This window comes from Somniosus microcephalus, chromosome 6 (genome assembly GCF_052327205.1).
Source record: "Somniosus microcephalus isolate GS21.2 chromosome 6, FLI_Smic_1.0, whole genome shotgun sequence".
Classification (NCBI taxonomy): Eukaryota; Metazoa; Chordata; class Chondrichthyes; order Squaliformes; family Somniosidae; genus Somniosus; species Somniosus microcephalus.
Genome location: NC_140992.1, coordinates 28,760,429 through 28,787,797, shown reverse-complemented (window position 1 = coordinate 28,787,797; position 27,369 = coordinate 28,760,429). Strand labels below are relative to the sequence as shown.

The 27,369-nt window shown below is 41.3% G+C and overlaps 1 protein-coding gene across 2 annotated transcripts in view; it reads right to left on the bottom strand.

Annotated features, from left to right (window-relative positions):
• The window catches only part of atr (ATR checkpoint kinase), an 84,402-nt gene that overhangs the window by 3,865 nt on the left and 53,168 nt on the right, over nt 1-27,369 (bottom strand). The window contains exons 28-44 of one of the 2 annotated variants that reach the window (XM_085989888.1): nt 24,487-24,665; nt 24,077-24,241; nt 22,472-22,563; nt 21,062-21,153; nt 19,329-19,506; nt 19,066-19,251; nt 18,092-18,251; nt 16,748-16,930; nt 15,346-15,488; nt 13,416-13,513; nt 13,078-13,316; nt 12,275-12,409; nt 10,788-10,988; nt 4,520-4,663; nt 3,765-3,915; nt 1,641-1,797; nt 691-844 (exon numbers count right to left, since the gene is read on the bottom strand). In XM_085989888.1, the coding sequence (XP_085846014.1) occupies nt 691-844; nt 1,641-1,797; nt 3,765-3,915; nt 4,520-4,663; nt 10,788-10,988; nt 12,275-12,409; nt 13,078-13,316; nt 13,416-13,513; nt 15,346-15,488; nt 16,748-16,930; nt 18,092-18,251; nt 19,066-19,251; nt 19,329-19,506; nt 21,062-21,153; nt 22,472-22,563; nt 24,077-24,241; nt 24,487-24,665 (2,657 nt within the window). The remainder of the gene's footprint in view (nt 1-690; nt 845-1,640; nt 1,798-3,764; nt 3,916-4,519; nt 4,664-10,787; nt 10,989-12,274; nt 12,410-13,077; nt 13,317-13,415; nt 13,514-15,345; nt 15,489-16,747; nt 16,931-18,091; nt 18,252-19,065; nt 19,252-19,328; nt 19,507-21,061; nt 21,154-22,471; nt 22,564-24,076; nt 24,242-24,486; nt 24,666-27,369) is intronic. The other variant, XM_085989889.1, reaches the window with a different exon arrangement.

Sequence of the window (27,369 nt, the reverse complement as noted above, 5' to 3'; positions counted from 1 at the left end):
CACCCTAAATCTTTTAGAGCAGTGTACCACAACAATGAGTAGGCTGCATATGATTAAATCACTTTTGAGACAACAACTTGCATTTAGGTAGCACCTTCAACGTAGTAAAACATCCCAAGGCACGTCACAGGAGCGTTATCAAACAAAATTGGACACTGAGCCACATAAGGAGATTTTAGGACAGACGACCAAAGAACTGAAGACAGGAAGAATCATGGTTAACTCCCAATTTATTTTGCATTTCTTACGTCCCTGGACCACACCATTTCTACCAGACTGGATTCGGAGGCGTTACTAATGCAGAAATGCACTCCTCCTCAACAATACGGAGTGATTTTCAATAACCTAGCCACCCAAAGGGCACTAACTGAAAGGGAAGACAAAGCCAATACTGCTGCCCTTTCAACTCCTAGCTCACCCACAATATACCACAAAGCCTCGATGCAGCCAGAAGGTGGATCAAATATGGAGAGGTCAGTAGCTTGACCATGTAGGCCACGGATAACTGAAAATGAAATTTTGCCAAAAAAACAACTGAAAAGTGATAGAAAGAAAATATCAACAGGTCAACTTTTTTAGCTCCTGCCTATTTAGATCAAAAATTGTGCACTTTGGCTTTAAAATTAGAAATATGAAATAGAGTACGTGTGCTCACCTCTGGAAGATGAATGCTGGAAAATAATCAGTTACCTTATTGAAAAGACAGTTGAAGTCCACATGAACACATTCGCCTGTTAAAGAATCAAACAAGATGTTTTCTCCATGGCGATCACCTAAACCCAGAATGTAGCCAACCATTGACATCACAGCAACAGAACGGCAGTAGGCTGATCTACTACTGTACCTAATTGGAAAGAATTGGAAGATTGAAGTTTCAAAGTAACACAACACACCTAACAGAAAGCATTATGATCAACTATAGGTATGGTGTATGACACAAATAAGAATTAACTACCATTATCAAACCTTAATTATTAACCTTATAACCAACAGCACTTTGATAGGAATTAGTAATTTTTGTAGCTATTGAATCCAATGGGCAGTTATCCCGTTACCCTCATTAAAGACGTACAGGAATTAATACATTGTTCATGACCTAACACTTGCTGTCTTAACCTTTGTCTCTTCTGTGATTGATCCTTATAACCAAGCTAACACTTATAAACATATTGGTAATTGTTGTGTATGTACCTTTAAGGGAATAACTGGTTTTAGACTGCAGTACCGGCAGTGACCACCACTGTGTAAAAGGCCCTAGCAGGCTTCTGTATTTCAGTCTGACGTTGCCTCCTGTTCAGTAAAGTACCTGTTAAACTGTTCTCCCGAAGTCCGTGTATTATTGAGGCGCGGACTTTACAGTAATACTCAGACATTTATGGTAACTGAATCGGAAATGATCACACTATATATCTATTTCCCTTTTCCAACCCAACCCAACCCACCCCACTCCCACAAATGGAGTCATAAAGTGCAAGAAAGGAGCCTTCCTAATGAGGATTAGTGGGGGGGGGGGGGGGGGGGGGGCGCGGGCGGGGGTAAGAGAGAAAACATTACTACACAGATTCCCTGAATCCCCTGACTTTGTATTTGGGAAAGCAGATCCCCACAAAACATTGTGCTACCAAACTTAAGAAACTGACCATGAAGTCGGATCAGGGAAAGTCCTAAGGAACCATTCGTGAAAGACAGCAGGGTGACGTGGCAGAAGCTGCTGTTTAAATACAGATAGTTTTTCCTCCAAAGGTGCTTGCTTTGGCAGCATGCACTGACGCAGCTCTTTTCCAATCATGTAAACATCTGTAATAAACCACATGCACAACTTAGAAAACCAGGAGTGAAAACAAAACCAAAATTCAAAATATACGGATTGATGAATTTAGTGTTATATTTGAAGAGGCATTTTAAAGTATGTTTGGTATTCATGAGGAGCGTTGTCAAATATGCTCACTGCAAATCTGTTAGTTAATGATTAAATACTTAAAACCAGATTAACCCAGCAGATTCAAGTGGGTGAGCTCATACTTCCACGCTTGCCTGTCAAGCAGCCAAGTGGAATGCTATGCTAAACCGAGACATTCCACTGCAGGTGAGGGACAGCAAAGAAATGGGTGGGCGACCGGTATTTGCCTTGAATCATTCCCTTAGCCAGCAAATCAGAACTGCTCCGTCAGAACTCTGCAGACCAGGCTGTCGGGAAGAGGATGCATAATTAAGGGGAGGCCAGGGGTGAAGAATAATAAATCGTTCAAAATCTTTCAAATCCACAGTCTTGTGCTGAATATTAGATTACTAGCCATAGGTATAATCCTTCTCACTTTTTGAAAGCAGTTAAGCCTACACTTACAAATAGGAATTATTGTCACCCACTGGAAAGGGTTGCTATTATCTATGGTCACTTTCCCTTTAAAAGTTCATGCCCTTGTGCTGGCATTTAAGCCAAGTTTTACTCCTTTTTCCTTCCAAGCATTGTCTTCAACTGCATTCTTAAATTTCTGATCAGAACAGCAATCTTCAGAACAAATCACAACTGGATTGTTGTTTTGAACAACCACTCTGGTTAAAGATAGTCTGTAATTTAATACAGTGTGGGGGAGGAAAGGAAAGGAAGGGAGGTTGATAAAGAGTAGGTCTTGGAACAGGACACTGAGGAAGATGATGATAGATTTGCTTCATTAAATATAATATATAGCGATGGTATATATATGTTAAATGAAACATTACATTAGTAGCAAATTTTTAAGGTGTCCTGTATAAAAGAGCTAAGTTTACAATTACACACATTATACGCATAATTACACACCAACCATATAGAATCATAGAATGATACAACACAGAAGGAGGCCATTTCGGCCCATCGTGCCGGCCCTTTGAAAGAGCTCTCCAATTAGTCCCACTCTCCTCTCCTTTCCTCATAGCCATGCAAAATTTTCCCCTTCAAGTATTTATCCAATTCCCTTTTGAAAGTTATTATTGAATCTGCTTGCACCACCCTTTCAGGCACCGCATTGCATTCCAGATCATAACAATACGCTGCGTAAAAAAAAATTCTCATCTCGCCTCTTTTTTTGCCAATAACCTTAAATCCATGACCCTTATGCCACTGGAAATATTCTCCTTATTTACTCTATCAAAGCCGTTCATGATTTTGAACAACTCTATTAAATCTCCTCTTATGCTCCAAGGAGAACCACCCCAGCTTCTCCAGTCTCTCCATCTAACTAAAGTCCCACATCCCTGGTACCTTTCGAGCAAATCTCTTCTGCACCCTCTCTCCAAGGCCTTGACATCTTTCCTAAAGTGTGGTTCCCAGAATTGGATAGAATACCCCAGCTGGGGCCTAACCAGTGATTTAAAGAAGTTTAGCGTAACATCCTTGCTTTTGTACTCTATGCTTGTTTATAAAGCCCTTATGCTTTTTTTTAAAAAACAGCCTTCGAAACTTGTCCTGCCACCGTCAAAAGATTTGTATACGTAAATCCCCAGGTCTCTCTGTTCCTGCGCCCCCTTTAAAATTGTACCATTTAATTTATATTGCCATTAAAAGTGTCCCTTTGCAGAAAAACTAATTTTAACATACTAAATATATAATTTGTAATTTATATATGTTTGTGTAATGCAATTATAAAATGTATAAATACAAAATATAATATTGTATTTTCCATGTACCTCACAGCACATTTGAATTGATTACAGTATGTCGAAGACAACAGCATCTATTTATTGGAACTTCAACAAGACACCTTTGTGGTAAGTTAAATCCTTACCTTTTTCTTTGTACAGCTTATTCAGAATGTTTCTTAAGCCAGCAGTGTTGTTAACCCACTCAACCAGACCACACTCCTCATTCAGAGGAATGACTGCATATGTTCTGATGTGAAGCTCTCTCCGGCGAGACTCTGCATCTTTTCGTAAGCACTGTCAATCGTCAAAATGTCCAATTTCATTAGATTTCTTTTTAAAAAGTTCATTAATAGATGAAATACAAACAATAGTGTAAGAAATAGCTGTTAGATTCAAAGATGGGTTTTAATTCGTAGAACAGAGACTGACATGATGCAGCCGGGAACAGATAGCAGAAATGCAAGCAAGGCCAATTAACAAACACCAAAATGATAAGGAGGTCGTAAAATGCAAGGAAACAGGGAGGATAGCACCTGCTAGATAATAAGGAGCCACGAAGCCATAAAATGTCCTTAAAGAAACATAACAAAACATTCCTCAGAAAGATAAGAGGGAGGCCTGGTCAGTCATGCAGAAAGGGACGGCGAGGGATGCCTTCCCACTTCACAATTGGACAATAGGATGGGGATCAAATGATTGACACCAGGTGATTACCAGCCCACCGAAATAACTATAAATATAGTAGACCGAGAGGAAATCAGGCAGTCAGGGGCGAAGGCTTCCCCAAGGTGGCTACGGCCTAACACCTTGGTCAAGTTTAGCCTCTGAGGTGTATTAACTTAAGCATACAAGTTACTTCAATTTTCCAATAACCATGTCAGCTTTTCAAATACCACACCTTATTAATTAGCGAGTTAAATTCCATGAGTCGACAATCCTGCCTGAGGTCATCTTTGGGTTTACACATCATAATGTAGGATTTCCCATCGGAACCCTTAAGATTGATTTTCTTTGGCTTCTGAAGAGAGGCTAGGATCTCCACCTAACACAAGAGATGAAAACATGTAGATGCAGGATTCAATATTCCTTAATTAAAATTCCTTATCTTTACAAAACAAGCTGTAACACAGTGGAGTCACCATATATCAAATTTTGATATGAAAAATTTTGGTCTATCAAAGTTTTGGTGTGGAGATGCCGGTGTTGGACTGGGGTGGACAAATGTAAGAAATCACACAACACCAGGTTATAGTCCAACAGCTTTATTTGAAATCACAAGCTTTCGGAGCACTGCTCCTTCGTCAGGTGAAGTGGAGAGATGCATAAAAACACAGCTTATATAGTCAGAGAATAATGTCAGATGTTTACAGGTAATCTTTCTAACTGCCATTTATCACACCTCGGCAGAGAGATAATCACAGCAATCAAAGGTGTAAATGGTGTCCAAACAGGTTAGTCAGGAAAACATTACATCAAAGAACAATGAGGTGGGGTCACAAGGGGTCAAATGTTGCAGATGCTGGGGTCTGTATGAAAAACAAAAAAACAGACCAAAAACATTTTTTTTGCTGGAAATCACAGCAGGTCCGGCTGCATCTGTGTGGAGAGAACAAGCCAACGATGACTCGAGTCTGGATGACCCTACGTCAGGTGGGGTTACATGTAGCGTGACATGAACCCAAGATCCCGGTTCAGGCCGTCCTCATGGGTGCGGAACTTGGCTATCAGTTTTTGCTCGATGATTTTGCGTTGTCGTGTGTCTCGAAGGCCGCCTTGGAGAATGCTTACCCGAAGATCGGAGGCTGAATGTCCTTGACTGCTGAAGTGTTCCCCGACTGGGAGGGAACACTCCTGCCTGGCGATTGTTGCGCGGTGTCCGTTCATCCGTTGTCGCAGTGTCTGCATGGTCTCGCCGATGTACCATGCTCCGGGGCATCCTTTCCTGCAACGTATGAAGTAGACAACATTGGCTGAGTCACATGAGTATGTACCATGTACCTGGTGTCCTCACGTGTGATGATGGTATCTGTGTTGATGATCTGGCATGTCTTGCAGAGGTTGCTGTGGCAGGGTTGTGTGGTGTCGTGGTCGCTGTTCTCCTGAAAGCTGGGTAATTTGCTGCGAGCGATGGTCTGTTTGAGGTTAGGCGGCTGTTTGAAGGCGAGTAGTGGAGGCGTGGGGATGGCCTTAGCGAGGTGTTCGTCGTCATCGATGACATGTTGAAGGCTGCGAAGAACATGGCGTAGTTTCTCTGCTCCGGGGAAGTACTGGACGACGAAGGGTACTCTGTTGGTTGTGTCCCGTGTTTGTCTTCTGAGGAGGTCTATGCGATTTTTCGCTGTGGCCCGTCGGAACTGTCGATCGACGAGTCGAGCGTCATATCCCGTTCTTACGAGGGTGTCTTTCAGCGTCTGTAGGTGTCCATCGCGTTCCTCCTCGTCTGAGCAGATCCTGTGTATTCGCAGGGCTTGTCCATAGGGGATGGCTTCTTTAACGTGGTTAGGGTGGAAGCTGGAGAAGTGGAGCATCGTGAGGTTGCCCGTGGGCTTGCGGTAGAGTGAAGTGCTGAGGTGTCCCTCTTTGATGGAGATTCGTGTGTCCAAGAATAAAACAGATTCTGAGGAGTAGTCTATGGTGAGTTTGATGGTGGGATGGAACTTGTTGATGTTATCGTGTAGTCTTTTCAGTGATTCTTCGCCATGGGTCCATAGGAAGAAAATGTCGTCGATGTATCTGGTGTATAGTGTTGGTTGGAGGTCCTGTGCAGCGAAGAAGTCTTGCTCGAACTTGTGCATGAAGATGTTGGCGTATTGGGGTGCAAATTTGGTCCCCATGGCTGTTCCGTGTGTTTGGGTAAAGAACTGGTTGTCGAAGGTGAAGGCATTGTGGTCAAGGATGAAGCGGATGAGTTGTAGGATGGCATCTGGAGATTGGCTGTTGTTGGTGTTGAGTACTGAGGCTGTCGCAGCGATGCCGTCATCGTGGGGGATACTGGTGTAGAGTGCCGAGACGTCCATCGTGGCGAGGAGTGTTCCTGGTTCGACTGGTCCGTGGGTGCTGAGTTTCTGTAAGAAGTCTGTAGTGTCATGACAGAAGCTGGGGGTTCCCTGTACGATGGGTTTCAGGATGCCCTCGACGTATCCAGAGAGGTCTCACACAGGGTTCCGTTGCCTGATACGATAGGACGTCCGGGTGTGTTGGCTTTGTGTATCTTTGGGAGGCAGTAGAAGTCTCCCACGCGGGGAGTACGTGGGATGAGAGCGTGTAGGATGCTTTGAAGGTCTGGATCGAAGGTCTTGATCAGTCTGTTGAGTTGGCGGGTGTGTTCTTTGGTCAGATCTGCGGGTAACTGTCTGTAGTGTTCCTGGTTGTCCAGTTGTTGGTATGCTTCTTTGCAATAGTCCGTTCTGTTCTGTATGACGATGGCTCCTCCTTTGTCTGCTGGTTTGATGACGATGTTGCGGTTGGTCTTGAGAGCGTGGATGGCGTTGCGTTGTGCTCGGGTGACATTCTGGACTGTCTTGTGAGTGCGGCTGATGAATCTGGCGTTGATGCATCTCCTGACAGCTTGAGCATACATGTCAAGCTTAGGGCAGCGACCCTCCGGAGGGGTCCAATTTGACTCTTTCTTCTTCTTCGGTTGCTGCACTGCGGATCCCTCTGTCTGCTGGTCCGGATCATTGTCTCAGTTGGGTTCGCTGCTGACATCTTGGGATTTGTGGAAGAATTCCCGGAGCCTCATTCTCCTGATGAATTCCTCTGTGTCTGCCGCGAGACCGATGGGGTCCATTTTGGTGGTGGGTCAGAAATTGAGCCCTCGGCTGAGAACTTCAATTTCGTCTGGTTGAAGGGTGTGGTCGGACAGGTTGATGATGGTCTACCTCATACGTTGCAGGAAAGGATGCCCCGGAGCATGGTACATCGGCGAGACCATGCAGACACTGCGACAACAGATGAACGGACACCGCGCAACAATCGCCAGGCAGGAGTGTTCCCTCCCAGTCGGGGAACACTTCAGCAGTCAAGGACATTCAGCCTCCAATCTTCGGGTAAGCATTCTCCAAGGCGGCCTTCGAGACACACGACAACGCAAAATCATCGAGCAGAAACTGATAGCCAAGTTCCGCACCCATGAGGACGGCCTGAACCGGGATCTTGGGTTCATGTCACGCTACATGTAACCCCACCTGACGTAGGGTCATCCAGACTCGAGTCGTCGTTGGCTTGTTCTCTCCACACAGAGGCGGCCGGACCTGCTGTGATTTCCAGCAAAAAGTGTGTTTTTGGTCTGTTTTTTTGTTTTTCATACAGACCCCAGCATCTGCAACATTTGACCCCTTGTGACCCCACCTCATTGTTCTTTGATGTAATGTTTTCCTGACTAACCTGTTTGGACACCATTTACACCTTTGATTGCTGTGATTATCTCTCTGCCGAGGTGTGATAAATGGCAGTTAGAAAGGTTACCTGTAAACATCTGACATTATTCTCTGACTGTATAAGCTGTGTCTTTATGCATTTCTCCACTTCACCTGACGAAGGAGCAGCGCTCCGAAAGCTTGTGATTTCAAATAAAGCTGTTGGACTATAACCTGGTGTTGTGTGATTTCTTACATTTATCAAAGTTTTGACAGGGTCCCAGGCCCTAGGCATCAAATTTTGTAAGATTTAAGACCCTCCTTATAACCCACCTCTTCAACCAAGCTTTTGGTCACCTTTCCCAACATTTACATAGATTTAGAGTCTACAGCACAGAAATAGGCCATATGCCCCAACTGGTCTATGCCGGTGTTTATGCTCAACATGAGCCTCCTCCCACCCCTCTTCATCTAACCCTATCAGCATATCCATCTGTTCATATCCATTGAGTAGATTGAGTCTATATTCTCTGGAGTTTAGAAGAATGAGAGGTGATCTCAGTGAAACATATAAGATTCTGAGGGGGATTAACAGGGTGGATGCCGAGAGGTTGATTCCTCTGGCTGGAGAGTCTAGAACCAGGGATCATAGTCTCAGGATAAGGGGACGGCCATTTAAGACTGAGATGAGGAGGAATTTCTTCACTCAGAGGGTTGTGATTCCCATAGTGCTGTGGATGCTGAGTCGTTGAGTACATTCAAGGCTGAGATAGATTGATTTTTGGACTCTCGGGGAATCAAGAGATATGGGGATCGGGCAGGAAAGTGGAATTGAGGTCGAAGATCAGCCATGATCTTTTTGAATGGCGGAGCAAGCTCAAAAGGGCCATATGGCCTACTCCTGTTCTTATTCTTATTCTTTTCTCCTTCATGCGCTTATCTAGCTTCCCCTTAAATGCACTTATGCTATTTGCCTCAACTACTCCTTGTGTTAGTGAGTTTCACATTCTTACCACTCTTTGGGTAAAAAAAAGTTTCTCCTGAATTCCTTATTGGACTTATTGGTGACTATCTTGTAATTATGGCCCCTGGTTTTGGTCTCCCTTACAAGTCGGAACATCTTCTCTACGTCTACCTCATCAAACCCCTTCATAATTTTAAAGACCTCTATCAGGTCACCCCTCAGCCTTCTTTTTTCTAGAGAAAAGAGCCCCAGCCTGTTCAGTCTTTCCTGATAAATACATTCTCTCAATTTTGGTATCATCCTTGTGAATCTTTTTTTGCACCATCTCCAGTGTCTCTATATCCTTTTTATAATATGGAGACCAGGTTCTTCTTTGGCTCGGTGTCCATTTTGTCTGATAACGCTCCTGTGAAGCACCTTGGGGCGTTTTACTATGTTAAAGGAGCTATATAAATGCAAGTTGTTGTTGGATTTAATTATCCTACAACAACTTGCATTTATACATCATCTTTAACCAAGGTTCTGCTCATTCTTCTAGCTCCTAATCCAAAGTGGGAGGGAGGGAACAGGTCAAAAGCCGGAAGTGGCTGCAGGCATGGAAGAGAAAAGCTTTGATGAGATTTTTGAAGATAGCGAGAGTTGTAGCAAGGGACAGGGCCTAGGAAGAAAATTCCAAAGTACAGAAGTGGTAGCCAAAGTCTCTTTATAGATGTTTAGAATAAAAATTCTTGATATAGCAAAGCATTTTTGGCTACACTCCCCGCCTTTGACTTTATTGTTACATCCTAACAGAGCTAAGCCAAAAGTCACCAGCATATTCAGTGGCACGCTGCCATCTGAACAACATTCATTGTTTGTAGATAATGCTGTAATCCACGTCAGTGTAGTTAGTGAAATGCAGTGTGCATATGACCATTCATACCCAATCTGATTCCAGCTGCAGAGTGCATGTGACTTGTCACACCCAATCCAATCAACGTTTGCATCGACATCACAGCAAGCATAATAGAGGAGAAAAATGATTAAGTGAAAGAATGCAGCAACTGCAGTCAAGTTAGCTATCACTGAGGAGGTTTCCAGCGGCACGGGGAAAAAACCTGAAGCAGATAGAGTAAAATGTATCACCAAATACACTGTCTATGTAGCTGAAAAATAAGTCTGGATGCAAAATCAAATGTAAGCTTAAGAAGCAAATACAGAAGAGTCAATCTCCACAATTGGAAAAGTGGTTTACTCAAATGGAAAGAAAAACAACCGTTTGCTTTTGTGAAAGACAAGACAATCTAGCTAACAGCTTGGGTTTGCCCAAGTCAATAGTTGAGGTAGGACTGACTGGCTTCACAATTTGAAGAACTGGCATGGTATTGTGTTTCGAATGCTTGGCCGTAAGGCTAACACTGTCACAGCACAACAACTGAAGATTGGTGTCATACCGAGCAAAGCATATTATTGTATGTTTACAGTACAAAGCATGTTTTTTCAATATAGATGAGTTTGGCCCATTTTACCAATTGTTCACAAACAAAAGACTTAAAAGGGGAGAAATGTTCAGGTGCACAAAACATTGGCAAATTTGTGAAACAGTGAAGTTTCAAGAGTATGCAAGCTACCAATGATGTCCAATAGCAACATAAAGGCTTGGATGCCAGAATAAGCTTCCAGAGTGGATCTGGGAATGCAATAGGGATGTGGCAATGCAGAAGAAAATGTTATTCTAATTGTTGATAATTGCCCCACTCATGCAGAAGATACGTGGCATCCTGGAGCAACAAAGATCGTCAGGACGAGGGCTAATATTATGAAACTACAGCATCTAAAAAAATAAGTGTAATCTGACACATTACCATGTCATCAAAACCAGCAATGTAGGCCCAGTGACCAGGGAAAGGGTCATGGCTTGCATGGGTGCCTGGAGTTGATGGTAGAGTAGGAGTCATCACAGATTGCAAAGGAATGAGGATTTCACTGAAAGCAGGTTCTTCCACCAGCCGTTTCAGCAATCTGAAATGGACGCTCATGCTTAAAGTTGTGGTATTCCCATCCACCTACGAGCAGAAACATTGAACAAAAAGCCATTCCAAAATTGTTTTCACAATCCTGAACGTTGTACAACATATTTTAAAAATGTGGACCCTCTAGTGTAACATTTTTACAATTACTCTGCAAAAATTCTAACGAGCAAATTTAGGAGTTACAAATGTCAGTGAACAAGATTAAATATTAAAGACTAAAATTAAATATAAACTGACGTCAGATACAATTTGGAGGGTCTCAAGTGAAGTGGTGCTGTGAAAAATCTTGTGTACTACCCTGAGTTGGCCATAGCATGGGCAGAACGCAAGCTAACTTTCTCTAAGTAACAAAAGATCAAGATAAGGAGATTCAACAAGTCTCTGTTTAATAGTAGGTCCAGCTAATGGCAATCATTTTGGGAAATTAAAATTTCAATGAGAAACTGGCAAAACCTTTAAAGAACGCCTGCAAAATAACTATTATTTCAAATATGAAAACACAAATTTTATGGACAAGTATGTTTATTTTTGTGTGCAAGGACAACAATCATGACTCCTGCAAAAGATGGAGAAGAGCCATTGTGTGGTTCAGGTCTTATGTACAATGGGGGTGAGAAACAGTACATATGATGCAAAATAGTAAGTGTCCATACTTGTGTCTCTTCCCTCCTCCTGACTGAACAAAATATTTTTTTTTTTTTTTTTTTTTTTTTTTTTTTTTTTTTTTTTTTTTTTGAGCGTCCTTAGTTGCAGTTGTAGGAGATATTTTTGATTTAAATGCAATCTATACTTCCCCAAGCAGGCCATTCTTAAAAAAAAATTAACCTTCACCAGGGAGCTGTTCATCTGAGATCAGCTACAGGTCTCGAGAGCAACCAAGTGTACACAGAGCAAGTTTCCCCCTAATGAAGCCACATTCTGATGTCATCTGAGAGGTTCCCTCATGAGTACCAAGGCCCAAAATAGAAAATTAAATGAAATGAAATCGAAACCATCTCCTACAAGGGAGGTGACCCTAAGCATGAATTTAAAAACTAACCAGGCTTTTTAGGTGTGTGTGTGTGTGCGGGGGGGAATGAGGGTGGAGGAAGAAAAAAAAGTGATTTGAAGGCATCATCCCGTACACATTCCTCTTCCTCTTTAATAAGCACACCTACTGAAATTAATAGGGCACTTTTACTCACAAATTTGAAGAAAGATAATGAATATATACATATTTTTAAGATAGTTCTATGCTGATAATCGGTTCCCTTTGACAGAACAACAAATTTGGAAATAAAATATATACATGAATTTCACTAAATATAAAAGGCATGTACCGATTTGTTGCACAGTTCCAGCAATTTTTCAGTGAGACGGGTGGCATCTCCCACAAACTTGCCGAAACAGCTCTTATCATTAATGGCCTTCTGAAGGATTTCCTTGCACCTGGCAACTCGTGTCGCATAAGATGACTGCAGAAGAAAATGAACTTTTTTTGTTTGTCACGTTAACGTACAATGCTTATTTCATTAGCAGCATGGAAAAAAGTGAAACTAGTGAATCATCTTATTTTTTGCAAAGACTGGCTTTATTTGCTAAATATAATACTGAAATTATATACAACCCAAAAACACTTACGATATCAGGAGCTGTTAAATTTTAAGTGTTAACTTCCAGTAAATTTAAGTTCTTAGGTGAAAATTAAGTTTATTTATAAGGATGGTCAAATAGGCATATGTATTTCTTGGAAAAGCAGGAAGCTGGTAAATTTATTATATCTGTACAATGCTATTTATGTAGTTATGCATTCAGGAGTTGAGTTGTTGCTACACTGAAGAACGTTTTTTTGTATTAAAGCATTACATAGACTTTTACAGCACAAAAACAGGCCATTCGGCCCAACTGGTCTATGCTGGTATTTATGCTCCACACGAGCCTCCTCCCACCTTACTTCATCTCACCCTATCAACATATCCTGCTATTCCTTTCTCCCTCAGGTACTTATCTAGCTTCCCCTTAAATGCATCTACGCTATTCACCTCAACCACCCCATGTGGTAGTGAATTCCACATTCTCACCACTCTGATTATAAATAACATTATTCATTTAAACGTTGTGCACTGAAGTATCATCGAATTACCTTGCACACAGCTGTCATCATCCACATAGCCTGCTGGGGATAGGCCAGGAAAACCTTGACGATAATGCCCTTAAGTCGAGCAAACACATCATCATGAAAATGGCATATTCGTGAAATCAGCTGTGAAAATGCGGTCAGGAACTGGTAGGGAGCCAAGTGGTTAGTGTGATCCTCTATCACCTTGTTAATTTTTTCAAGATCTGTTCTCATGGCAATGCGATCAGCAGTACGTCCAGATGCTGTACAGAAAAGAATATTTGTTGAAATTGTTGTTAAAAATTATGAAAACATTTGCTTTAACAAGGCAGAAAACGAAGTGTAAATTGAAGTATTCTTACCCTTTTCCAATTCGTAGGCTTTTGCTCCATAGTCAAGCCACAGCGACAACATTCGAGGCATGGACTGGTAGATGAACTGATTTCCAAAACGCAGTGACCTGTCATTTAATATTTCAAAATGTATTACGTATTATACATATACAGCAATATTAACAAACCATTGCATGTAACCTTACACTGTTTACTTTAAACTTGTCTACATTACTAATACAAATCTATGTCCAGAGGTCAGTTAATATGCAGAATCATACAAAAACAAAAAAGATATCTATTTGCTGACCTTGATGGTCTGCACATTCATTTTGTTGAACAAATATGAGATTCAGTAGAGAAATACTTAACTTGGCTTTGTGAATAGAGACCAAGAACGTCACAACATTCAGAGACCAAGAACGTCACAACATTCAGTGCCTATTTTAAAGTTTTAAGTGTCTGCTTGGATCAGTTGGTAGCACTCTCATCTTTGAGTCAGAAGTTTATAAATGCAAGCCCCACCCACATCCAGCATCTGAGCACATAATGTGGACGTGCTAAGACGATAAACCCTCTCAGGTTTGCCCTCTCAGGTGAGCATAACGATCCTTTGGCACTTCTTTTTTTGAAGAGGAGCTGGGAGTTTTCCCCCAGTGTCATTGGTAACATTCATCCCTCAACTCACACCGCCAAAACAGATTAACTGCTCGTGGTTGTTTATAGGACCTTGCTGTGCACAAACTGGCTGCTTGATTTGCTTACAAAACAAAAATAACTACACTTCAATAGTAATTCATTGGCTGTGAAGTGCTTTGGCAGAACTTGGGGGCATGAAAGATGCTAGACAAGTGCAAGTTCGTTCTTCTTTATAAAGTGAATAAGGTTGGGTTTCAGGATTCACAGAACTTGCATTTTTAGAGAACACACATAAAAGTTGATTGTGCCGTTAGGATAGGAGGGGAAAAAGTGGGCAAGAACTGTTAAAATTGCAAAATACAGAGATTTTTTTCATATAGCTCCATAGAGAACATTTAGTTCACAATATTCTTGAAATATATTAAGACAAAAAATTTATTGTTATTTTTGATTTTACTAGGACAAATACTAGCCACGCTCTTCGAGTTAATTGAAATTGTAAAGCAGGGTTGGCCATATTTGGGAGCAAAAAAAAGTCAAAAGTAATACTATAGTTAATCCATCAGGCTTCGGAAGCACGAATATGCAGTGCTGAGCTTAAAAAAAAATGTTTGTAAAAAAACTTTTTCATGTATTCTGTTGAAGACTGAAATTTTCAAATTCAGGAGTTACGTCAAACCAGCATAAAAACATTTTTTTCCCCATTCAAATATGCAACCAAAAGATATACACCAACACATTGAATATAGAATTAACCTTTCTTGGAATATTTCAGTTAGAACTGTGGAGCCCTCCTGGTGTCGGAGTAATTTCACTACTGTAGTATTAATGTTTGTTTCAGAATCACTGTGTAAGCGGAAACAATTCCCCCCCCCCCCCCAAGATGTCTGATACATGGGCTGCAAATTTAATGGAGGAGGCTGGACAGCTGGTTTCTGGGTTCCGGATCCGCTCTGCAGACGTGATTTTCCCTTGTTTGGCCTTGTTAAGCCTGCCAATTAACAGGAAGCGGGTTTGATGATGTCATTTGATGATGCATCATCAGCCGGTTTTCTTAAAGGGACCACATCCACATGGAGTTTGACAGTTGTTCTGTCAGTGTTTGACAGCATTGAGGTGCTGCAAACACTGACAGTCAATGCACAAAGGTGAACGCTTGCACCCAGGCTCTCCAAAGACTCCCTTCATATGGTTATGGAAAAAATGTTCCATTCCCAGCACACCTCACCCTTTATATCGACAACTAAAAAACAGATTCTTGTATTCCACATTCCCAATTTGTTTTTGAAGAACATAAGCTTCACTTGATCCAGAAACCTACGTGCCAAAATGAAGGACTATGTAGCGAATCAAATCTCCCTGCTTTTCTAGCTTGTTATCCGTCACCATTGGCATCAATTTGTCATAGTACTTCGCCAAGTAAAAATGTCCATCTTCCCAATCTGGTAACAAAGTGGTCACTTCCTGCAAAGGTTGAAATTGATTTGTGAAACTGAAGAATACACCAAGAGAATAGTCAACTGTAGTTAAAACAAAACACTTGCAAACTACTGGTCATTTGGTAACTGAAAGAAAAATAAGGCACACAACAAAAGTTGTCATATATTCCATCTTTATGGAACAGAAAAGTGATTTCTTATGACCTGTCTACCAAGTCAATTCAAATTCTTTAGAATTAAATCTTTGCAGCACATTGCTCTGGTTATCTTAAAATGTTCCTGTACTGTTTATTTTTAAAATCTTCTTCAATGCGGCTGTACTTTCAAACATTTCTACAAACAATGATAAAAGCAATTTCTTCAAATATTATACTACGAAATTTAAAATGTTAAATGCACAGTAGATATTCCATTTCCCCTCATTTTAAAATCCATATTTGCTGTCTCACACCATGCTCTGTTCGCCAGGCAAGGTGTCTGCCAGCCAAGGTGGGCAAGAGTGGCTCAGGGTTTCTCCTTTATTTTTTATTCTTTCTCATGAGGAAAGCATCTCTGCTAACAGTCGAGCAGAGATTGGAAACTTGCTGTGTGAGGATCAGCATGTGAAAACTCTACGCTCTGATATCTTTTTAATTTTAAGACGACATCTGTACAAAGTTCTTCCAATTAGAGTACAGGAAACGTTCTGATATCCGGCACTGACGGGACCGAGCTGGTGCCGTAACATCAAAAGTGCCGGACATACCAGAGTTAATGTTTAAACATACGGAACTGAAAAGCTCCGTGTGAATCAACAAACCCTGTTGCTTAACAGCTTCAAAACAGTCAGCTGCAGCTGCAAGCGTCTGTAGCTGAAGCTGTTGCTATAGCTACAGAACTTGCAGTGCTTGACTGGGAAAAAAAAAGCAACGAGAACTAAAAAAAATATAGAAAACGGCTCCTGGTTTTTGCCGTTAGATCGAGTATTCCGGACAAATAACCTCCAGATAAACCAAAGTTTCCTGTATTTAGAATTTTGTGATAATTTTAAACTGCATTCAGACTACAACTGTAGGATAATTGTAGTGCAAGGCCATAGCCTGGGCTCAACTGGACTCCAGAGCAAAGTGGAGTGCCACTTCCTGCTCCAAGGAGTTTCATTCTGCTTCACTCCAGAGTCGAGTCAGAACCAGGCTTCAGATTTGTGCCACAAATTCAGTGTTGGTGTGAAGCAAAACCCCATTTACACCGACACTACAGCTGCAGTATAAATGCAATCATAGATGCACTTCATATTTCAGTTACCTTATATTTTTTCATTACTGCATTGCTTTCGAAATTAGCTGTCTCTTCCATAAACCGTCCAACCAACAGCACAGCTTGCCCCTTTATCAAACAGCTTTTATCATCACTCAATTCAGCTTCTGTTTCTCCAAAACACAACTCAACACCTTTCTGCAGGACAATTAAAGCTTGGTGAACATCCCCCTGGAGGCAAAAGTAAAACAATTTAGTTGCACAGGGTTAAATGATTATCTATATCAGAAGGGAATTAGTGCAGTCAACATAGATCTAAATAGCTTATCTTATGTAGACTGCCCAGTGAGTTAAACATGCTGTCCTTTCACCCATAGACCCTGGGCTTCATTCCAACCCTGACTTATATAATGAAACTCCTCTCTTTGCGAGCTGTAATGGTCTCATGCAAAGCAAGTACCTAACAGGCATGGATATGCAGCACAAAACTGGTCACGAGTAGCAGAAATCAAAGGTGCCCTAAGAATCGCTGATATGGAAAATCATAAAATTCATATTGGTGTAGTTAGAGGTTTCCTTCTGAGTTTGGTGTTCCATTAAGAACTGCAGGATTTATAAATGGAAAAATTAAATCTGAATTAATCTTTGCAGATAAAAATAGTAATTTAACCACTGTCGCACATAACAGCAGCAGTGATTCCCGTTTTTGCACTTATAAGAGAATGTGTGTAAAACTATTATCACCAGGAGGGCAGGACATAGCCTCATAATAAGATTTTATAGCAAATCAGTTCTCGGCTCAGTTTTGAAGATAGGGAGTGATAACACCCAGCATCCAACACTCCTTTATCATTGCCTTTTATTTGAGATGATTAAAACAGCAGGTGTAGATCGTTGTTAGATTACAAAAATGGAAACAGCTTCACAAAAAGCAATTTTAAATAAATCAATCAATCTGTAATGCAATAAATCACTCGTCCTAGCTGTCGGTAAGGATGAGCTGAAGTTTAAGGGGGATGGGGGGGCCAGGAGAGCAATGGAACAGTCAAGTCTGGATGCAGCAAATGTATAGATGAAGGTTTCAGCATTGATGGGTTGAGGTAGGACTGAAAGTGGATGATTTTAGGGATATAATTAAATTTGTAATTGGCTTATTATTTTAAAACCAGTATGCTTGATTTTAGTTTATATAGCGTGTACAGAAGCCCCATCTATCTACTTGCCATCCGAGTCCTATTCTGGAACATCCTTAGACTAATAGAGGTTACCGATATTTAGGAATTCCTTTGATACTACAATCTGCATTAGACAAGGTCTCCCCTCCCCTTTCCCTACCTTATCCCCCTAAAGTAAAGTTTGCAAATGGTGCTGCCTTATTAACCTTAAACATACCTTGGACCAAAGCCATTTTGCTCTTTCTATGTAAAGCTCAGGCAATCTGGACTCTCCTGCATTTAAGAGGGCATTGTACGCAGTCTGGTGATGACCTGCTTTCCTGGCAACTCTGGCACTTTGTAGCCAGCATTCTCCAACCAGCTCACTGTAGTCTGCCCTATTTACAATCACATAGATTAAAATCTGTTAACAATATTTAACACAATTCAAAAAAACTAATTTTACTATCTTTAAAAAAAGTCACCTCAAATTCTTTTTCTTTAGTCCCATATTAAAGCAAACTCTTTCCCTTCCCTGCATACCACTCCCTAATTAATAAACCAATTTCCAGGCCTCCGTTAATGCCACATAAGTTAGTTGAGATGTTCCAATAGTACCACGGGAAGATTTGTATTGCAATAGTTCCTTGCCCACTGCGGGAGGCCCGGGCTTTGCTCAGTGCCACTCTCCAGAGCACTGCTGAAACCAAGCATACGCCATGTGCGGAACTCGCAACAAACCGGCATTTCTACCACTCTATGGTACAATGCATTATGTACATTACATTTGTATAAAGCTTATGAAATGTACACACAACTCCTTTACAATAATTGACTCAAATATAAATATTAGTTATATATGTCCAACTTGTAAAAGCCAATACGATCCCGTCAACTGCTTTTGTATGGCTCCCAATTGGAGAGTCAGTCGAGTCCAGGAATACCTGTATGGTCTCAACATATTTTTTTATGGTTTCTGTGGCATTTCACAGAATTAATTTCACACTTTTTTTTATGCACAGCCTGAAGCACTACTTAAGAAGAATTTAAGTAAAACATTAGTAGATGCAAATGCAACATTATTGTAATAGAGAATGATCCAGACTTCAGACAGGCTTTCTTAACCGAACGCATTCCCACCAAAATGTAATTGCTCCATTTCTGGATTAATATTTCACCATCTAAAATTGTAAACAAAATATGTCAACGTACGTTTTATTGACACTGAGCAATGCTCTGCGCAGTGACAAGACTGGCTCCTTAGCCCGAAAGGAATTCTGAGTCATTTCTAGACGAGCCTGCCAGTTGAGAGGATGCTCATGTTCTTTATGATGGCTCCCAGGCTGCTGGTGAAGCAGTCCTTTGACACTGTGCTCCAGCTCACACAGCATATGCAGTCTGAGTAAAAGAAAACTCAGAATTAATAATGTATTAATATGCTTGAATATCTAAAGTGAAATCAATCCCAACAGTACCTGACAATGTACTCATAACCTCGCTGATAGGACCCTCGTTCAAAACTTGCTGCAGAGAGAGGCACGATCTGTTCTGCTCGGGTAACCTGCAATTGTTCATAGAAACCCTCTGTGTTGCTCTGTTTAGCAACGAGCAATAGCTGTCCAAGTCTCACGCTCCAGGTACAGGATTTCCCCTCTAAAAGGAAAAGTATTTATTAAAGCTGATATTATGCAGGGCCAAAGGAAATATTTCAAATGAGGATTACTTAACTTAAAGCAACAGCTGTGACATGTACTGCGCTATCATTAGAAGTTGCTTGCCATGCTTTTGCACTCTGAACATTTTACAGAAGCCCAGAAAATGGCTAGAGCATTTCTTACATAGCATTTAGATCAAAAATGCACAAATATTAGAATGAGATAGTAGAGACAGAAATGTTCCAGAGAAACAGCAAGAAAAACAAATCTTTTTAAATTAGAGAGAACACAAACATGGCCCATTGTATATTCTGGTTTCCAGGGTGTGTTTGAGTCATGTTGTGAACCAGAATATTTAAAAGTAGCAAAGTATGGTTTTACTACAATGCTACATAAAGTGGTTATGGATAGAGAACATTTTATCATGTACAAGCAAATCAAAAAATCATTTTTTGTCCTCGAAATCCATCAGTACAGGTACAACATCTGGATTTCAAAAGTTGGGACCGTAGATCGCATGATGTCTCTGCTCTAATGTGCTAGGGAGTTATAAGGTGTTAGAACCCACGGCATTCCACACAGTACAGTTTCAATCACAGCTGGGGTGGGGTTAGAAAAAAAATAAGAGGACAAGCCAAAGTTACACACGTGCTGGCATTGATAAAGACATGCTCTTGGCCATGAACAGGTGCATGACAATGCACGAGGGAGAGATAAGGGGTGGAATGGACCTAAAGGTAGAACATTTCTTTAAAACAGCATTTCCAAAAAGCACCTTTTCCCACCTCGACATTGCGCTGGAATTCTAACATCCATTTATGATACTTTATTCATAATCACGGTGGGGGAAAAATTCAGTATCGCCCCGTTTGGGGCGCCATTATTGGCCGTGCGCAAAGTTTAGTGCCTGGCGCTAATTATCGCCTCCGACGGCAAACTTGGCTTTTATCGCCCCGGAGGTGATTGGAGCGCTAAATCAGGCGCTTCACACCTGTCTTAAGGTGCAAAGGCCGAGGAGCGAGGCGCTACCTCAGAGCGCTGGCGAAGCAAGGAAGGGCAAATCAAAATGAACCTGCAAAGTGCTGCTCAGTACCCAAAACTCCTTCACACAGCGTTGAATCTCTCCAGAAGTCTCTCTCTCTCAGAATGCGTGGTGCAAAAATGTCACCGACAAAAAACGGCAGGAAGCGGTCGCCTTTAAATAGCGCTCCCCCAGTCCTTTTCTGACAGCAAAACGCTCCCCTCAACCTGTCGTTGCTAGCGGCAGGCGGTAAGGCAGGGGGCGCCACTCAATATCTGGTCCGGGGCGCTACCGGGGTGTTGCGCACTCGACTGACGTCACAATCTGCTGGCGCAGGAGATCGTGGCGGTAGTGTTTAGCATCGCCGCAAAATGTCTAGTTAATTTCGCGAGCGGTGCAAACATCGCCGCGCCCGGGCGCTAGTTGCTTTGCGCCCCATTAGTGCCCTCTTAAGGCGCTAATGGGAGGCGCAAACAACTGAATTTTCCCCCCAGTGTGTTTCAGTCTAGTTTTATTTTGCCTCATTTATTACCTGTAGTCACATAATTCTGTAGCAAGTCCCAATGTGTTAGCTTCCATGCTGCCTCCACTCTGTATGTGTTCAATTCAGAGGTCCACTCAGGCCTGTGAATAACAACTAAATGTAATATATTCTCAGATGAAGTTAAGAAACATATAAACGGTTAGTTTGTTATTTATTGTACAGGAGACTTTGGTTTATCCGGAGGTTGTATGTCCGGAAACCTCGATCTACCGGCAGAAATCAGGAGCCGTTCTGTTAGGTTGTTTTTCTTCTCGTGGCTTTTTTTTCCAACAGTCAGGCTTTGGAAAGTCTCTCTGAAGCTGTTGCTAAGCTACAGAGACGCTTCCAAGGTATGGGCCGACTGTTTGAAGCTGTTGCTAAGCAACAGTGTTTGTTGTCAGATACGGAGATGAAAATCTCCGTATGCTTCAACATTAACTTTGTACGTCCGGCAGTTTTGATAGATCGGCAACAGCTCGGTCCCGTCGGTGCCGGATATCACAAAGTTTCCTGTACAGACTTTACAACAAGTTAATATGTTGTTCATTGAATAAAATCTCATGCAAATCTTTCAAAGCTAAAAACCATTCTCCAGCTGCTTAGCTTTATTCAGTTCAAAATTCCTTGCTCCCATTTCCTTTTATTTCAGTAACACAAAAAATGACTAAAACTAAAACAAAATGAAACAATTTCATTAAAATAAATAAAACAACAATTATAAAATAAATCTTAGTTTACTTTTATTTATGGATTATGGCTCTTCTTGTTGAAGGAAAGAAGTAATACGTTTGCATAAGGACTTGTGAATCAGAAGTTGTTTAAGTGCTCCTCCTTCATCAACACTTATCCATGTACCCAATGTAAAATTATACTTTCTCCCATTTGTCTAGGAGGGACAATATCAACTGCATTTAATAATTTGATCTTAGACTAAAAAATAAAATAATTTCTTTTGTACATTTTTTTCAAGTTATGATTTTAAAACCAACTATAGGCTCCTGAAGCTTCAAATAGAACATTATTTGCATTTTAATAGAACAAAATTCATTCGAAAATTAAAATACATTTATGGATGCATATACATATTGAATCAGCATACAATACATAGTTACTTTCAAGGAGCACAAGGTAATCAGTATTCTGATACCAAACCATCCTCCACAATGAATACCGTACAATATCCTTTCCATAATTACTTTATTTCTATTGGCTTGTTTGTATAAGCCTGGGGTAACCAAGGGGCCAGAGCATTACTTTCTCAGTGTTATCCATACCCATCAAATTTATTGGGTGATCAACTGGGCTTGATTGCCAGAAAATATATTAAAAATATGTAACTTAATAATATGAAATGATTCCAGCAATTTTAACTATTTCCAAAAGCAATGGATTTAAAAAGCCAAGTAAAATAGACTATACCTGCTTGCAAGCACTCCATTAACCTGAGTGATTACCGTGGACAACTGGCCAAGCCCAAGCATAGACTTCATCAATCCGTGATAGTGAATAATCTGATTCAAGACAAAAGAAAGCCACTTTCAAACTGTCCCTTCCAACAACCATATACAAGTCTCATGAGCATTCATTAGGTTAATATGATCACATACATACACCTCAAAAATGTATACAGGAAACTCTCTTTTAACCGGCACCTAAACGAACCGGAAATTTCTGTTAACCGGCAAAATGCAGGGGTAGGTTCAGGTAAGTTTTACTTCATATTAGTGGCAGTTCCTGGATCTGTGGCTGTGTAACTGGGGTTTGTGCACTTGTTGCTAAGCAACAGGGACGCTTGGTCTGTGGCCGGAGTTCCTGCACATGTTGCTAAGCAACAGGGAAGCCTGGATTCGTTGTTGTGTACGGAGCTCTCGTACCTTTTAACTATACCTCTCTGTAATCCGGACTTTTTGATAAACCGGCACCACGCCGGTGCCAGATAATAAAGAGTTTCCTGTAGATTGAAGTCACACATAAAGAGGCACTTTATCTTTATCATACTACCAATGTGAAGATGCTGTATACAGGCCAGGCACTTTCCTACAAAGGATGCCGAAGGGGTGGAAAAGAAAGTAATTGGAGGAATCACTGCTCACATCAGCAGTTGGGGGATCTTAGTTACAAGGACAGGTTGGAGAAGCTGGATTTGTTTTCATTAAAGCAAAGGAGGTTGAGGGGTAACTCGACAGAGGTGAACAAGATTATGAAGGGTTTGGATAGGCTAGACGGGGAAAGGCTGTTCCCACTAGTTGATGGTACAAGGACGAGGGGACACAGATTTAAGGTTTTGGGCATGAGATACAGGGGGGACGTGAGGGAAAACTTTTTTACGCAGAGAGTGGTGAGGACCTGGAACTTGCTGCCGACAGAAGTGATGGAAGCGGAGACACTCAATGTTTTCAAGGGGACACTGGATAGGCACTTGAGGGAAATAAACTTGCAGGGCTACAGGGATAGAGCGGGGGAATGGAACTGACTGGATTGCTCTACAGAGAGCCGGCACGGACTCGATGGGCCAAATGGCCTCCTTCTGTGCCGTTATGACTCTATGACTCCTCTAAGTAACTTGTTCAAAAAAGCTATTCCTCAGGTATGAATCCAGACAGCGAATGCCCACAGACTATTCAACCACAAGGGGGGAAATCACAGCCGAGCCAGATCCTGTCTGCACCTGCGATCCATCCAGGAGCACTAACCAGCAGTATCCATAGCCGGTTTCTAATCCTACCTAGCTTGGAGACACTCCACCGGTGCTCTGGCTGACATCAGCTAACTGAGCTCGGATGAGGGACCACATCTTTGGCCTGTTTAGTCTGTGTGGCTCAGTACCATATCAGGCAGTGCATTTACCTACTGAGCTACAGAGACAAGCACAATCAATTTTCAATATAAAATTTGTAAAACAACATTGATCTCCACAAATCAATGTTTAAACGAAAATTCTGGCTTCAGTTTCATATCAAACGATCAAGTGGGCCTCACAGTTTACATTAACTTATTTTGCTTTGATTTAATTTTGACATTTACCTCATCAGGTTCCAATTGAATAGCCCTGTCGTAGCAAGCTGTGGCATCTCTCAGCAGTCCACTGCTCTCGTGTTCCAGAATTTGCTCTCTGAGAGATCGCTCTCCTTTACGGATTGCACTGACCCCAGCTACTCCATCTGGCTCATGCATTGCTGCATATAGCTTCTGTATTTGGAAGAAGAAAATTGTCCTTAATGTCCAGTTGCTACTTTTACAAAGAACTTGCATGTCTTTTTATCACCGTTACTGCACTGGTGATTTTTGTTCTTGTTGTTGTTGCTAGTACACATTAATCATAAGTTTCGAAGAGATTTCTCTGAACCTCTGATATTTCATGAAATAGACTTATTTTCAGATTGCTCAATCACCGATCATTTTGGAAATTTCGATTACTTATCTACTCCTTTGACCTGCAAAAATCCAAGGTGCTGCTGAATGTTCTCTTTCTTTTCCGTGATGAAGGACTCAAAGTGCATCACTGCTCGAGTATAAGCCTTGGATCGAAAAGAAGCTACAGCAAGAGCATCCTGGGGTATGAGGTCCAGAAAAGAGGTGACGTTTTTATACTCCTTGTATCCTGAGCTTGAAACTGCAACAAAACAAAAACAGCCTCATGGTAGGCAACTGCATTTTATTGCAATAGTATTTTGTACATAAGAGAAAATAGTGTACAGCACACCTCCAATGTAATTTCCACAGAATTTGCATAAAGAACTTGCATGTCTTTCAATCAACTTCACTGCACTAGTCAATTAAAAAAAAAAATTAGTATACATCGATCAATAGTGAGATTACCCAAGTCTACATACTGCATCTGCTCATTAACGTTGCTCTTCATTCTGAAACAATAGCTGTTCTGGTGTCACACCAGAGTCCTTACTAGGGTTGCAAAATTCTGGGAATTTTTAAAAGAGGAAACTTTCCATGGGAATTTTCGGGAATTTAGAGTTTTTTTGCACACTGATGGTTTTTGTCTCTGACCCTTATATTATCTTTGTCGTCAAAATAGACATACTGTTCCATACAAATAAAAACAGGCTTTCAAAACTTTATTTAGGTTATAATTTTGAACTTTATTGAACCCCCACAAAAAAGACCCATCTAAAATAAAATAAAAAGAGCGTCAGCTTATTTAGCCTGTAATTTGTCCTTATTTTGTCCCTTTGAGTCTTCTACTCATGAGTCTTCTACTCCTCACTGCTCCTCCTGATTCTCTGACTCTGACGTGTCCATTTCCTCCTCTGTGTCAGTGTCTAGCTGTGTGGTGGACACTTCTGTATCTGGCTCAATAAGTTGTAAGTTCGCACGGATAGCCACCAGTTTCTCCACTCTCTTGTTAGTCAGCCTGTTGCGCACCTTTGTATGCGTATTCCCAAAAAGTGACCAGTTTCGTTCAGAGGCCGCTGATGAAGGTGGGATTTGGAGTATCACCGATGCAATAGGTGACAGGGCCTCAGATGCACAAAGTCCCTTCCACCAGGTATGTGCACTGATATGCTTGCATGATTCCCATATCCCATCCCCATTCCAAAGACCTTGCTTGGTAGAGAACTTTGCCAGACTTCCCAGAACTTTGCCCACATCCAGATTGAGATGGTGTGAGAGGGTAGAAATCACACTGTAAGCGCTGTTGATCTGTTCTCCAGAAAGTATTGGTCTCCCAACATGCTTTGGGTCCAGCATGTATGCTGCAGCATGAATCGGCTTGACACAAAATTCTTGACGCGTCTGTATGAATTGAACAATTGCCTTCTCCTCTGCTTTGAGCAGCAGGGATGTGGGTAGGGCAATGCTGATTTGTTCTTTTAAATCAGTAAAAAGCCTGAGAACATCTGACAAGACAGCGTCATCTCCTTCAATCTGAGCAATTGCATATGCTACTGGTGAGAATAGTTTAAGGCTGCTAACCACTCTCTCCCAAAACACATCATCCAGCAGTATTTTCTTGATGGTGGTTTCCATATCCCCAGACTGGGATATTGCCATTTCTTGCAGCAACTCCTTACCCTCCAGAAGGCTGTTGTACATTATGACAACACCACCCCATCTAGTGTTGTTGGGCAGCTTCAGTGTGGTGTTCTTGTTCTTTGTCATTTGCTTGGAGTTGTAGGTTGCTGCAACTACCTGTTTTCCCCTGACATACTTAACAACTTGCTTGGCTCTCTTGTACAGTGCTTCCATGGTTCTCAAACCCATGATGTCCTTGAGGAGCAGGTTAAGCCCATGAGCTGCGCACCCAATAGACGTAATATGAGTGAAGTTGTTGCATTTGGATAAATGCTGCTGCATCTTTGTGGCATTCTTTACATATGGCTTTCTACAGTCTTTCCATCTTTAATGCCTGGGGTAAAATGCTTCCACACATCCGACGGTAAACGTGGCATTGTTCTATGCAGAGAAATAAAGGGCATTCATCTCTGTGTCGAACTGCGGTTGATCACGATTGCAACAGGGTGAGTACATTTTTGCTGATGCTCCATGTGATGGAAGCATGACCTGTACACACACGATGCTACATCACCAATAGTGTATTATTTTGTATATTTTAAATTGAAGGACAACAGAGTTCAACAAGTAACTGGTTTATTTGGTATAAAGTCTGATTTACTTACTGCATCATCACAACATCAGCAGAAAACAAAATGACTTCCCTCAGGACCCCTAACCTGGATCTTAAAAAAACTATAGCAGTCTTACAGATGCCTGCAGGCCAATCACAATTCGATATGCAAATATTACAAATAGAGGGAGCTAATTGCTCATCCACTCAATCAGGACACATTTGTTCACAGTCACACACAAAACTTGTAATTATTAAAACAAGCCAAGTAAGAAGATAAACATATATTGATTAAGAAATTCCTTAATAATTAAGATTCCATCTCTTAGTAATTTTAAGAGAGGACCTGTGGAAAAAAAGAAAGAAATACAAAAAAAAACAATATTATGCTAGCATGTGCTTTTTTGGGCAAAATTCCCAAGCTAAACTTCCCGTGGAAAATTTCCGGAAATTTCCCGGAAACTTTCCACCCCTTTGCAACCCTAGTCCTTACGACATCATTAATCTCCATCACTGTTGTATGACTTTAAAAAATCTTGTTCCCACCCACTCCTGTCCTTCCCAAGGCAAGAGACATATAATAGATTTATACTTGCTGATTCGATCATGTGACTGAAATTTCATAAGTAATGATGCAGCATCAAGCATGCTCAGTAGCAGGAAGAACATTGCTGATACTAGCCACTGAATTTAACTAACATTCAAGAGCGTTGGAATGTAACATTGATTAGTG